General features: G+C 41.2%; 1 protein-coding gene across 1 annotated transcript; it reads left to right on the top strand.

The window, feature by feature from the left end:
- Nucleotides 1-1,421: 1,421 nt before the first annotated feature.
- Nucleotides 1,422-11,892, top strand: acanb (aggrecan b). Its single transcript, XM_046037033.1, has 17 exons — nucleotides 1,422-1,494; nucleotides 1,950-2,333; nucleotides 2,754-2,928; nucleotides 3,817-3,944; nucleotides 4,057-4,368; nucleotides 4,522-4,776; nucleotides 5,240-5,504; nucleotides 5,894-6,021; nucleotides 6,162-6,455; nucleotides 7,092-7,208; nucleotides 7,693-8,661; nucleotides 8,823-8,936; nucleotides 9,086-9,244; nucleotides 9,674-9,756; nucleotides 9,837-9,981; nucleotides 10,372-10,554; nucleotides 11,173-11,892. Exons 1-17 carry the CDS (start codon nucleotides 1,422-1,424, stop codon nucleotides 11,262-11,264), a joined length of 3,876 nt encoding a protein of 1,291 aa, XP_045892989.1. The 3' UTR covers nucleotides 11,265-11,892.
- Nucleotides 11,893-15,126: the final 3,234 nt, after the last annotated feature.

The following is a 15,126-nucleotide window of genomic DNA, read 5'->3' as shown; positions in this document are numbered from 1 at the left end:
AAAATAAGCAACGTGTTAATCAGGGTTTGAGCTGACAGATGTGGGACTGTGATGGCGAAGCTGGTGTTTTTGGATTGAAGTTGCCAGTTGCTGATATTTAATGATTTTTATGAATTAGAATTTTGTGACCAATAAAAAAAATGAAAAACCTGTTTTCTTTACAGGAGAGAAAACCCCTCAGAAACAGCATTTAGATCATAGGAGCTATATAACTACTTTTGTGTGTGTTAGATCATTGGCCTTTAAATGAAAATTATGCCAGTGGTCCTTTAAACTACTTACCAGCAGCATGCAAATGTACTGTACTCACAATGGCAGCGCTAATATGCTGATGTTGTTGCTTGTACAATGTTCACCACCATCTTAGTTTAGCATGTTAGCAGGAGGCTGATTTTTGACCTGACGGTGGCGCTAGATGAAAAGTCAGGGGATCACAAAGGCGGTCGAAGATTGTCCTGGATATTTTACTGGTTAAGTAAAACTTTTTACCTTCTGGTGGTGCTATATGAAGATCACCAAAGTCATTAGGATTCATCCTCTGGGCCCCAGATTTCATGGCAATCCATCTAATACTTGTTTATTTGTTATATGTATTTAAGAGAAAAGAAATAAGGTATATAATTCATACATAGCACATTCTATTGGCAATCAGATGCACTGTTACTGTAGTTGTAACCAGAAAAGCTTGATATACTGAAAACAAGCAGCAGATTGTATTTACATACAAACACAGATCCTATAAATACTCTGTATGCCCACAGACAAAAGACAGTTAGAAAGGTGGAAAAAATGCCTTCTTTCAACATTCATTTCTTCGTTAGTTTTAACAAATGGAAAAGCATTTGAAATGAATGAATTATACTCTCTCTCAGCCTGAGGCTATTTTAGTACTAAAGACATTTCCTGTGTCCAGAGACAAAGGGGCTTTTATTACTCACCGAGCATGAATGGTATTTCCAAATGATACTAGAGACTCCTGACGTCATATTTCCATTTCATCTAACGAGACTGACGTAATAACCAAATGCACTTAATATCCTGGATAACATGGATTATGAACGTTAGCGTACAGGAGTTAGGAAAAAAACAGTGGCATTCAGGGGTGGAAGAAATGATAATAAACCATTTAATTCATTCCAACACTTAGTTCACTGTTCATTCAGTGACCATTTCTAGTAAAGAGGGTAGAAAGGTTGTATCATTTAAATACTCTCTATATAGTGAATTTATGCTTGTCTTTGATTCTGCTAATTTTAGCCAACTTGTGATCAGTAAATGATCACAAGTTGGCCTTGAAAAGGCCATATATCTTAACATTTAAATGGCCTCCAGTAGCTCTGCCTGTGCTTTTTGTTATTCATTATCTTGTCCACACAAATTTGAGTCCAATGTTGTCATTTGGGATTTTATTTCAGGTAACGATGACCCCCCTGCTTCTGCTGTGTGTGTCCTTGCCCCTCATCTCTGCAACAATATTGTTTAAAGACCATGAAGGTAAGTGTGTTTTTTGTATTAAATGGATTCTTATCTTCATCATCATTGTGCACAAATTAAATACTTGTCTCCAGACCATTGAAAACCTGACTATTTGAAGAAAATGAAAAATTATTATAAAATATATTACCTATTATAAAAGGTATTCATCAGTCCTGTCATATTTTTCTGTGTAATCTACTATCTGATTAGAACTTAGAACTGATGATGATGAACTCGCTAACTCACCATTTTTTTCCAAGTTATTTTCCTAGGCATTTACAGATATGTAGTACTCCCCCCTGAAATGTGACATGTCATAGTGTCCTTGAGCAAGACACTAAACCCATCATTTGTACCTCTTTTATAGTAGTTCTGCCTCAATGGTTGTGCAAAGATTTATTAGGATATCCTCATTAACAAATAAAAAGATTAACAAATTAACCTTGACCTATCTTTACGCATCTTTACCCTAGACATGGATGGCACGTTGCGTGTCAGCATCCCTTTGGAGATGCCTCTCCGTCCTCTCCTGGGCAGCAAGGTAGTGATACCATGCTACTTTCAAGACAACACAGTCAATGACCCTGGAGCCCCAACCATTGCCCCGCTGTCTCACCGCATCAAATGGACCTACGTCACCAAGGAGAAAGTCACCACGATCCTTGTGGCATCAAAGGGAAAAGTTAATGTTGAGACAGAATATTTGGACAGAGTGACAATGATCAACTACCCACTGGTGCCCACTGATGCCACTCTGGAGATAACAGAGCTGAGGTCCAAAGATTCTGGCACTTACCGCTGCGAGGTGATAAACGGCATCGAGGACAACTATGACTCTGTGGACATCCAGGTTCAGGGTACGCCACAGAAACGTTAACAGTTTCATTCAATTGAAGTCATTATATACTCACCACATGGTAGTCAAACTTCCATCAGTGTTGACCACCAAACATACAGAAGTTCTACCTTAAAGGTTCTCTCAAACTACAACAGGATGAACTTTTAGTACCTCCAAAAGAAACTTCTACAAAACATCTTTAGCAGACAAATTCAAGTGCTGCTAAGCTTAAAACCCCCTGCCTCTGGAGACATCACCTCTGTTTGGTGATGGGTTGGATACAAACAAGTATCCATAGCCGACTCTCTCATAAAGTTCCTCTATGTCTAGTGAAATTCAAGCACAATGTTGTTAGACAAGAGCTCACTGAAATTGGCAATATAGTTTGAAAGATTTGAATCCCAGTTCTTCTGTCTTCCGCTTGCTTTCTGTATCTCAGGTATTGTGTTCCATTACCGAGCCATCTCCACCCGCTACACCCTGACGTTTGAGAAGGCTAAGGCAGCCTGTATCCAGAACGGTGCCACCATCGCCACTCCAGCCCAGCTCCAGGCTGCTTATGATGATGGATACCACCAGTGTGATGCTGGATGGCTCTCTGATCAGACTGTTAGGTAGTGCACATCCATCCATCCATCCATCCATCCATCATTTCTAAACTGCTCATGCCTTTGAAGAAATCACAGTCACACCTACGAGCACGTTAAAGTTTTAATTCACCAAATCAGAATGTCTTTGGACTGTAGGAAGAAATCAGAGCATACAGAGAAAATCCACACAGAATGGACAGGCTGGCCATGTTACAAAAAATTTCAGATGCAGCTGTTCCAATTTAGACATCCGACAAAAGGTGTAGGTGGTGGGGCTTTGAGATGCTGTTGAATGATGAAACATACTGACCCCTTTAATCTTTATTAGGGCTGGGTAATAAAACAATAATGATACTTTTCTCAATTTAATTTTCCTCAATAACAATATAACAAATGTTATAACGAATTAGCAGTTGATATTTCTATTAAGATATAAGAGGAAAAGGGACTGAAAAAAGATTTTACTTAATTGTTTTGAATGTTCTACTTCAAATTTGTTAATGGATCCACTGTTTGGCAAGTGTTTGTCATGTTCTGACCATAAAGCTTAGTTTAAAACCACAATTAACCTTGTGGTTCCTTCAATTTTCTCTCAGGAGCAACTCAGCCTTGAAACTCGAAGGAAATTATGATTTAGCATTTATCGTAATAACTATAGAAACTTTTTATTGTAAAAATGTTTTGGCCATATCACCCAGCTCCAGTCTTAATGTTGTCCTATTCAGACGGATTGCATTTTTTGTGACCTGATGAGACAATCCAATGAATTTTTTGTTTTTGGTGTCTTTTCTAACTCTGACACTGATAACATTGAACAAACAAATGTCTTTAACATATCAACCGACATGCAATAAAAAAGAAAAAGAACAAAAATGTCCATCAGCTGTCTGACATCTCTCTGGACCTCTCAAGGTACCCCATCCAGGAGCCACGAGAGCGTTGCTATGGAGATAAGGAGACCTTCCCTGGCGTGAGAACCTATGGCGTGAGAGATGTCAACGAGACCTACGACGTGTACTGTTTTGCTGAGAAGATGTCAGGTACACTAATCTAACGCGGGTAGCTACAAAACCTACCTGACCCACATGAATCCTGCATACACAACTGTAGACTGTCATGTCAATGTGTTTGTCTCCCCTTCTCGCCTCCTAGGCAGAGTCTTCTATTCCATGTCTGTAGAGAAGTTTACCTTCTATGAAGCAGGAGATCAGTGTGTCAAACTTGGTGCCCGGCTTGCCTCCACCGGAGAGCTTTACCTGGCCTGGCAGGCTGGCATGGATGTGTGTAATGCTGGCTGGCTGGCAGACAGAAGTGTACGCTACCCCATCAATATCGCCAGGCCTCAGTGTGGAGGGGGGCTCCTGGGAGTGAGAACTGTCTACTTATTCCCCAACCAGACAGGATACCCCTACCCAGACTCTCGCTACGATGCTATCTGCTTCCAAGGTAAATCCTTCATGGAAACTTAAGGAAAAATGTACTCTGAGATACTTGGATGTATTTTTCTTTAAGATTTCTTGGATCCTTGCTGATTGTAATCATCAACATTAACCCAGTTTTAGATAATAAGGCATTAAAAACTGTCAATTTCATCAAGCAATTATGCAATCTCCCCAGCTGGTGAGGATGATGGTGCCGTACCCGGGAGGACCACTCCTTTCCCAGACATCATCCGCATAACACCCGCCCCTGCGCCGTACCCAGAACCCACCCGCTTCCCTGTGGATGAGGAGATCATCGGTGGAGAAGTCGACACCCTCTTCCCACTGCCTGTCCCACCCGGCGTGACAGACACGTATTCTAAAGTGACACCTGTGGTGCGAGAACCTGGACTCGATCTGACAGACATGGATACTGCCATGGCTCCCACAGGTAAGCTAGTTATGTACTTGATCAATTGCAAAACCCTTTGGAATTTGTTCAATATGTTTATGTTAAAAATGCACTTTTAGAGCAGAATAATAAAAGGGCACAACAGCAAAAAACAGCAGCACAAGAACAACTGACTTGTGTGATGTGGCCTACAAATGTGTAGCCTTTGGCGAGGACTGAAATCTAGACGGCTGAACATTCACCTCTTCCCCAAATGAGATAGAGTCTTGGCGTTTATTCAAGTTCCTGCCTTTGCGGATACTAAAGAATACTGGTTGGGTGATGAATTTTTTTTAATAAATGTTGGCTCCAAATTTTGACAGCATTTAAAAGATTAAAAATGGGACAGAAGAATCAATGTTGAACTCTGGAATAAACTTCTGAAGCAAACTGTTTAGTGCCAATAAATGACTAATAAATGTTCAAATCATGAGTAAATGACAACAATCTGCATCTGGAAAAGTGCATAGTGAGGAAATAAAGATGAAAAATAAAAATTACATAAAATTTGACTTTTTACCTTCCTTCTGTCCAAATGTCCCTCATTTCCCAGGTGTGGTGTTCCACTACAGACCCATCACCGGTCGGTACACTCTGACCTTTCTGGAAGCTCAGCAGGCCTGCAAGAATATTGGGGCGGTCATTGCTAGCTCCCAGCAACTGCAGGCAGCCTTTGAGAAAGGCCTGCACCAATGTGACGCTGGCTGGCTCCGCGATCAGACTGTCAGGTGAGATGGAGGCATGTTCAGAACAGAGACAGACCAATATAACAATATACATAATATGTTTCCCATAGTGTGCACTGAGTTTATTTTCCATTTCCAGTTTGATTATATTTTGATTATATTTTTTCCTCTACAAAAACTTCTTAACATGTTCTTGGACTAGGCTACATATTTCAGCAAAACTGCAACCCTAACATTGAGATCAAATAATTAAAACATTCTTTAAGACCATCGCAGTTCTCGTCTCAGTTGGAGGTATTTGTTGTATACAAATTTGAAACCAATCAAAACTCTAGTTTTATGTATTGTGTATAAAAAAACTGATTCCTGGAGGGATATCATGTCAAAGCAAAGCCTCAATATACTGTACCAACATCCTGTTTTATGTTCAGGTATCCCATCGTGTCACCCAGAGATAACTGTGCTGGTAATCTGCCACACCTCCCAGGAGTCAGATCCTATGGCCTGAGGCCAGCAAGCGAACATTACGATGTATTTTGTTACGTGGAACGTCTGCAAGGTGAGGAGCCCAGTCACACCCTGTGATCAAATTACTAGAATTTACATTTAAAGTGAACTTACATCCATCTATCTCTCTACCTGTATCTGACATGTTTGAGCTCTTCTGAATGTTTGTGAATGCCTCTGTCATTTCCCCAGGTGAGGTCTTCTTCACCAGTGACTATGACAGCTTCTCCTACGATGAGGCTGTGCAGCACTGTCAGAAACTCAACACCACCCTGGCCACCACTGGGCAGCTGTATGCTGCCTGGAAGCAAGGGCTTGACAAGTGCCGTCCAGGCTGGTTGATGGACCGCAGCGTCCGCTACCCCATCACAACCCCCAGGTCCCATTGTGGAGGTGGTCAGGTTGGGGTCCACATCATCTATGCCTACCCCAACCAGACAGGGTTTCCTGATGAGCACTCACGCTACGACGCCTACTGTTTTAAAGGTAGGAAATAGTTAGGTGTGGTTCCATTTAGATTTTAATGGATAAACTTACCTAAATAACAAATTGATATAGAGAAGTGTGTGATATGACCAAAAACATACTCATACTGTTTGGTGATGCATATACATATACGCATGTACAATATAAATATTATGAAATATAATTAACAATTGGATAAATGGCAAAGGGTTAAAAGTAACAGATCAAATGGTTGAAACATTAAGCTTCTGTCAACCAACCTTAAAATTCAACTTTGTGAAAAAAAGTTTTAACAATATCCACTTTATGGTATTCTATAACATCCAGTTTAAAATGAATTCAAATTAATACATCTGGAGCTGGTGTCCATGAAGGGGTACTTGAGTTAATCTGACAGGGCTGTGGTTTTATATCAGACAAAAAATGTTGGGAACTGCTGCTGTATTGTAATAGTCTAGTAGTGTAATTTTCATGATGACACAATGGTGTGCATTATTTGATTAGATATTACTATAATAATATTATTATTATTAGTAGTAGTCCCTAATTATATATATATATATCTGTGTGTGTGTGTGCGTGTGTATCCCAGTGCTGTTTATGTCAAAGTTACAATTATTGCTCAACTTATCTGTTATCTCTTGTTGTCTTTTTTAGCTGAAATTCCTGTTGTTCACGTTGAAACTGAAACCAGTGAGAATCTGACGACAGTGACAGTGGATGTGGATGTTATTAACAAGACAACAGTTACAATTGATCACTTTGCTCCCACAGGTAAGACATGAAATATGTTATCTAAGTCCTTGCTATATTACCTTGGCTTGATCTTGCAGTTGAAATTATTCTGAATTTTATCTTGAATTTGCCAAAAGTAGTTAATTAATATTATCATTGATATTTCTCAGCATCATCATCATTTCAGTTTTGTTCGTTTGTTTTTATTTGAAACTACAGTATACTACAATGAAACTGAAACTGGGCTAAATATTACTGAAGTAGAGGAGCTTATCAACAAGACAACCATCACAACTCACAAAGTCGCTCCTACTGGTAAGACAGCCGGAAATAACAGTGTGAATGAAAAGTGGCTTTTACTCTCATTTTTAGTGGCTTACACTAAATAAAATGAATGTTTTTCTGCAAAAGTGGCCATAGTTATATAATTTCAATGAAGCTAAACATAGTTTTTCACTTTGCTAAACAAGATATAACAAAGTATCTAATGTACTCTTCTCTGGATTATTAATATTTCCCCCAGTGAGACCCACTTTACCTCCAGTCTCCGAGTCCGGCTCTGGTTCAGCTGATCATTCAGCCACCTACAGTGCCAGTGGTGACGACTCTGGTTCAGGACCAAGCATTATCCTCAGCGGAGATACTGACTTCTTCTCTGGAGATCAGTCTGCCTCTGGAGGTCCGCAGGAGGCAGAAGGGGGAAGTGCTGTGATTGACACATCTGGAGATGTTGGTAGTGCATCTGGATCTGGGGAGGGGCTTGACAGACAACACTCTGGCTTCAGTGCATTGGGATCAGGTTTTATCAGTGGAAGTGGGGACATCAGTGGTAGCAACAAAGTCTTCACGATCATCATGGTGGATGGGAAGATGGTGGAGGTGCCGAAAATTCACCAGAAACCCACTGAGCAGGAGTTAGGCCAGGGAGGCATTGATACCAGTGGGGCCATCTTGGAATCAAGCACGTCTGGATCAGGAGATTTGTCTGGGTCAGGCTCTGGTGAAATTTCTGGCATTTCATCAGTCGACCACAGTGCCATTGATCTAACACCCCAGCCGTCTGGTGAGCAGGAGGTGTCTGGATATCGCATCTTTGAATCAGGGTTCCACAGTGGCTTTCCAAGTGGTTTTCCATCTGGTGTCTCAGGCAGTGGCTCTGCCTCTGGGGACTCTTTCCAGCATCACGGTGATGTCATTTACCTAACAGACACTGATTTGATGGAAGTGACCGTACCGCCACTGGCCCGCCACCCTCAGCAGGGCCGGGGGGTGGTGGAGATAAGCGGGGAAGGAAGTGGGTCAGGGAGGCATAATGACTTCAGTGGCACTTTCTCAGGAAGTGGAGACCCTCATGAAAAAACTACCACTGAGAAGCTTTCTGTCACCCTACCACCTGGATCTCAGATCACTTACACTGCTTACACCAGCCCACCCACAACACCATCAGTGTCATTAGCAACCCCTGCTGTTGTGGCGCAGCCTTTAGTGAATGGTAAGTGGTTCACATGTTCAACATTTTTGGAAATACACTAATTTGTCCACCAAAAGTATCTTACCAATTTTGCTTGTGGTGCAGCACCACTGATGAACTGGAGCTACATACTGTAATCAGTCATAATGTTCAAAGTAACGTCTCTTTCTCTCTGCTGTCAGCCCCTGCGGACCCTTGTGATCCAAACCCCTGCAGTTCAGGATTCTGCTCTGTGCAGGGAGATCTCGCTGTGTGTCAGTGTCCTAATGGTTTCACTGGTGAAGACTGTTTGACACGTGAGTTACCAAACTACCATAACAAACACCACATTGTTTTTAATGCCATTTAGCTGAAAAACTAGAACAACTTGGACACCAATATAGAAATTCCCTCTTATCCATATATTTTCATGCTTTTGTCCAAATGTACATGTTTGTGTGTTTAGCTGGGCAGGGCTGTGCCGAAGGCTGGTTGGAGTTCATGGGCAGCTGTTATCTCCACATTACGAAGAGAGATACCTGGTCTGACGCTGAGCAACACTGTCAAGAGCATAAAGCCCATTTGGTCAGCATCACTTCTGAGGAGGAGCAGAAGTTTGTCAACTGTGAGTAGCTGTGTGTGCATAATCTGTACAGCATACAACACCCCCATCCTTAGGCTGTCAATTTGAATAAGGACAAACTCCCCAAATACCATTGTAGATGATGTGATTATGCTTCTTTGCATCAAAATTCTTTGCAAAGAGTCAGCAATGCATCCATCTTTTCCTACACATGCTAATCCTATTCACGCCTAACCCCACCGCAGCGTGGACTTGATGAGAGGCAGGGTGTGCAGGGTGTGCCAACTGGGTTGGTTTCAAGGATCTTATTGCTGTGAGGTTACAGTGGGTAGCGCTGTAGGCCCTGTGCCTCAGGGAGGGATGATGCATCTTGTTACTACGATGGCCATAAGAGGGATATAAGCATAATATGACGGGGAGGGCATGTATGAGTTGTTGCAAAACTAAAATCTCTTTTTATTTGTAATGCAGCCAATGGTCAGGACTACCAGTGGATTGGACTTAATGACAAAGATGTGCAAAATGAGTTCCGCTGGACAGACGGCAGTCCTAGGGTGAGTTTAGTTGCTTAACAGCTATCTATCTGTCTTTTTAATGTACCGGTATTTATTGATTATCCTTGAAACTGCCTTAGACCTTTGAGAACTGGAGGCCCAACCAGCCAGATAACTACTTCAACTCTGGGGAGGATTGTGTGGTGATGATCTGGCAAGAGGGCGGACAGTGGAATGACGTGCCCTGCAACTACCACCTTCCATTCACCTGCAAGACTGGACCTGGTAGGCTTACTGGGTTGGAATATGTGTCTGGCCAAGACATGCTTCTGGGAATTCTGTCTGCAGTAGTAGGAACATTTACTTGGGATGTGGAACATAGAGTTTGATTAATAAATAGTTTGGTTTACTGTGGTTGGAAAGCATCTCAGTAAGAGCCAATAACAGAGATAGCCCTGTGTAACACTAGCTACACATATGCTGAAATCACACTACATCTTCATGCACTGTAAGACATTAGATTGATAAAACAAGAATCTTGAGTGGGCTCATGGTACAAAAATGAACCCGTAACCTTGACCAAGACAAGCTTCGTAACCACCAACTGTCACTTGATGTCTGTCTATTAACAAACTGCTGTTTTTTATTTTAATTTGTTGTTGGTCTTCTTTTCAGTCATGTGCGGAGCTCCCCCTGAGGTCAAACACGGCCGGCCGATGGGCACCAGCAGAGAGCGCTACCCTGCAAACTCTATAGTCCGCTACCAGTGTGATGCAGGCTACACACAGCGCCACCGGCCTGTCGTACGCTGTCTGCCAGACGGACTGTGGGAGGAGCCACAAGTGGAATGCACAGAAGGTGAGCTTGCAGTAAAATGCTGAAATAGAGATTTACCATCCATAATTTTTTTTAAATGTATTAAGCCGTGATCACCACTCACAATGAGAAAATTAATTAATGTAAACACGGTGATTGCATAGCTGAAGGCTCCTATTAAGTAATGAGAAAAGTCGAGTTATCTCAATGGAACACCAGTTATGTTAGTATGTAAGTAGCCATTACAACAAATGTGAAGGTCAACAAAGGTCCCTGGTCAAACTTAAAATGGGGACATTGCAGTTCATTGTCAATGCCTTAAATCCGAGGCTACTTGGGCGTCCCTAGTGCATGTTTTCAATCCACCTCACTCATTAACAAGAAATGTAGAAGAAATGGACAGCCCGGACCAATGTAGGGAGATTTAAACCTTGGAACAAACAGGGCATAAACTGTGAAGCATGGGAAACTCAGCATATTTTATACACAGAAAATACACCTCCTGCAGAGCTAACACTTCAACGTTACACTGATGAGGAACACATGGTAGCTTTTGAACTGGATCCTTTAGCCACCCCAGTCACTTCAGGGTAATTTATAAGTCTTTTGGCAACTCATGTTTACATGATGTCATCAGTATGCCTACCTTTTCTCCCCCAGTTGGCGCCAACAGTAACAGGCTACACAAAAGATCCCTCTGGAAAAGAAGTAAAGAGTTCAGCAGCCAACAGGAACAGAGGAAGCTGCTCTGAGCAGGAATGAAAGGACATACAACAGAAAGCCACAAAGGACCCCTCTTGTAAAGAAGCATGGACACCAATGCAAATGCCCGACCAAAAAGATAGCATTCCCTACCATGTATATATCCACACTAAAGCACATTTAGACAGTAATAGCGTAATTGACTGATGTTTTGGATCTTTGAGTGTCATTCTACACCTTCCAAAAGCAGTTTTCTATGTATTTATACAGTCTTAATTTATAGCTGTGACCCAGAAGTATTATCTCAATCCACAAGATAACATTTTCAGCAATCAGTTGCCAGCACTGCACACACAGTAAGGTAGATTCAATTAAATAGTGATATACGGGGCTTTAGAGTCACACAGTCCAAAACAGCCCAATAACAGTGTTTTCCATAGCAGCTGGATTCTCTGAAGCAAAACACAATGTTACATAGACTTTTGCTATATTTTTAGGGTATTTTTCTAGATCTGTGTTTCTTAGTGTTGTTTTTTTCTTTTATTTGGACTACAATTGTGTGCTTCAGACTGGTGAAACAAACTGTTTCTTACATCATAGACAAAGACAGTGAATCTCAAACTTTTTTTGTTGTGACCCATTAAAGTACAGCTGTGAGCACATGTTACCCCGCTTACTTACAACATGGAGAATGATGAAGTTAGGTTTTATTTCATTAAAATTATCAGAGCAAGCACTAAGGCTTACAAAAAATCAGTATTGCATAAAAGCGCAAATCGGTGTGAAAGCAGGGGCAAAAGACATGGCGATACACTGGTGCAGTACAAAACCATAACCAACCTTTCAATACAACAAATGATGTTTTCACAACCTTGAGTTTGAGAACCACTGTGCGATGACATCACCATGGTTATCAGACATACTGAAGTGATTGTGCTTTTCCGTTTGATGATGAATAGAAATCCAAGTTTAAGATGCGATTAAAGTCAGCACAACACACCTGGATTGAAATAATCAGCACTCATGCACTTTTAGAAGTCTTCAGTCACTTCTGTGCTGATCATTTGAATCCTGTGCACCTTAAAAAAATCTTCATCTGTAGCTGACACATGGCAAGGAAACTATACTGAGTAACAAGTGAGATTTAGAGTATGACACTGAATTGGCTGGCTTCTTTGCAAAGAGAAGCCTCCAGGAAGATGCAGAAGTCACCTCATTGGGTCATCTGTTGCAAAAGATGTACACCCAGATTTGCAGGTTGGGGTTTTATATTTGTAACTTGTCAAGAGGAATCAATGAGCTCTGTCTGATGTGAGAATTGTGCTTTTAAAAGATTCAGTGTTTGCTGAATGAGCTCCTCACTGTAAATATTCTCTCTACAATTGTCTGAACAGCCGGATCTGTCAATAACTTACGATGAGCAGACAAGTTACTTGTTTGATTAACTCATCATCAACCTGTTTGTTTATTTGTTAGTTTAATTAACTGGTAAGTTGCAGTTGTGAGTTATTTTTCAAGTGGGCGTGACTGATTTTGACAGCCGGCTGAACATAAGAAGACAGAAATTGATCTTTGCGGGGGTTTCTGTCTGTGCTTTGTGTGACAGGGTTTTATCAACAGAAATGTACTTCATAAAAGTTGAGAAAGGACACAATTTTAAGGAAAAGAGCTGTGAAATCTGTAGAAATGTATTAACAAAATAATGACAAATAAGACGGAGGAGGTTATAATATTTTGACCATGACCTTTTAAGGTCAAGATTTGCTTCAACTCTAAGAGTGGATACTTGTGTCCATATCTGACTTCTCATATAACAATTCACAAACACTGAAACAGCAACCACATACACACGCAGTCAAAGGCTACTCTCATGGGCTGTTGAAGAAAATCAGTGAGCTAGAAAAAAGTGCTGGTCTGTATCAGTGTTTGTGATCTCTTGATTCTTCAACAAACTAACGTATCTTTTGGCAAATAAACCAAAATATGTTGGAACATATTTGTGCACACAGATGCTTCTGTTGTGACTTTGAATCCTGATGTGAACATACAGTATACTGTACTGTGCTGTGCCAAATAAAACTTGGAATCATCGGTCTCTGTGAAATTATTGTCCTAGTGTGCAAAATCACTTTTTACCCAGGAGTCATTGCCATTTTGTATTAAGTAACTGTACTGGGCTCTCGTTTTCTGGAAACATAATTTTTCCCTGGAGCTGTTAAATTTGAGGTAAACTCTCTGAGCCAGAGGAACAAACCTGGCATTTAGTTTGTTTTTACCTTCCTGTGAAACTCAGCCATGAAAAAACAGAGTAAATAGCTCTTTCATCAGCCTGTACAGCGGCTACCTTCATCACTACAGTCACTGCAAACAGATCTGCTCTGTGTGTGTGTGTGTGTGCAACAGGGAGAGTAGCACTGTATGTATACAAGTATATGTGTGGTTGCATGTGTATATGCTTCTGTTTGATCACACTGTATGTGTGTGTGCATCAATCTGATGTGTATGTGGCGATGTGCATAGGTATGTAATCCATGTGTGTGTGTGGCAGTGTATGTAGGCATTTAATCCCTGTGTGTACGCGTGTGTGTGTGTGTTTGCCCAGCAGGTGTAAATAGGACGTGTTTATAAAACCTATTGGCCATATAATCACTGGGACTTCTGTTCACACCCGGATGCAGGAGGGCGTAGCAACGTGTTTGACTCCATGCATCTAAAAGTGCATCGTGTCCAGACAGAGTGACGCTGTTTACATACGGAGGCTGTTCTGTGTGGGTCAGTAACCCATCTCACCTCTCTACCCTGGCATTCCTATCAGTAAGAAACTGTATCACACCTTGTGAGCACACCAACCAGCTTGGTTTATGAGTTCCTGAAGAAATCTGAGAAAGTGTTTCACAGGTATAAATCCAGCCATTAAAGGGCATCAAAAAAGATTTCCAGGGGTGGAAAGTAGCCAAGTACATTTAATCAAGTACTGTACTTGAGTACATGTTTGAGCTACTTGTACTTTACTTGAGCGTTTCCATTTTATATAACTTTGTACTTCTACACCACTATATTTCAGGGAAAAATATTGTACTTTTAACTGAACTACATTTATTTCAAAGCGTTACTAGTTACTAAGCAGATTCAGATTATCCATCCATCCACCGTCAACCGCTTATCCTGCGTACAGGGTCGCGGGGGCGCTGGAGCCAATCCCAGCTGACATCGGGCGCAAGGCGGGGTACACCCAGGACAGGTCGCCAGTCCATCGCAGGGCCACACATAGACGAACAACCACTCACGCTCACACCTAAGGACAGTTTAGGGCAACCAATCAACCTAGCCTGCATGTTTTTGGATGGTGGGAGGAAGCCGGAGCACCCGGAGAGAACCCACGCAGACACGGGGAAAACATGCAAACTCCACACAGAAAGGCCGGGTCAACCAGGGTTCGAACCCACGACCTTCTTGCTGTGAGGCGACACCACCGTGCCGAGATTCAGATTAATTAACACAAAATATAATCAATTGATAAAGTATCATATATTATTATAGATTAAGCTATACGGCAATATGTAAAGTTTTAAAATCAACCCCAACTTTACCAACTAATTATTATACAATGATAAAATATTTATTATTAGTTGTTGCATGATGACTACTTTTATATTGATGCTAATACTGTTACTACAGTAACATCGTGACTGTAGGATTTAGCACCATGGTATTATTACTTTACTTTTTTCCACCAATAAAGATTTCTGAACATTATGTTAATTTAAGAACCATTAATCAAGTTTTAGCACTAGGAATGGCAATGTTTATTGGTTTCCATAAGAAATATTTAATCGAGTACAGAATGGAATACTATGAAATTTGGTACAGACACTCATGGACCCCAGAAGATAAATCCTAATTACTTTGGTG

Source organism: Micropterus dolomieu, linkage group LG22 (genome assembly GCF_021292245.1).
Source record: "Micropterus dolomieu isolate WLL.071019.BEF.003 ecotype Adirondacks linkage group LG22, ASM2129224v1, whole genome shotgun sequence".
Lineage (NCBI taxonomy): Eukaryota > Metazoa > Chordata > Actinopteri > Centrarchiformes > Centrarchidae > Micropterus > Micropterus dolomieu.
This window is presented reverse-complemented; position numbering and strand designations above follow the sequence as displayed.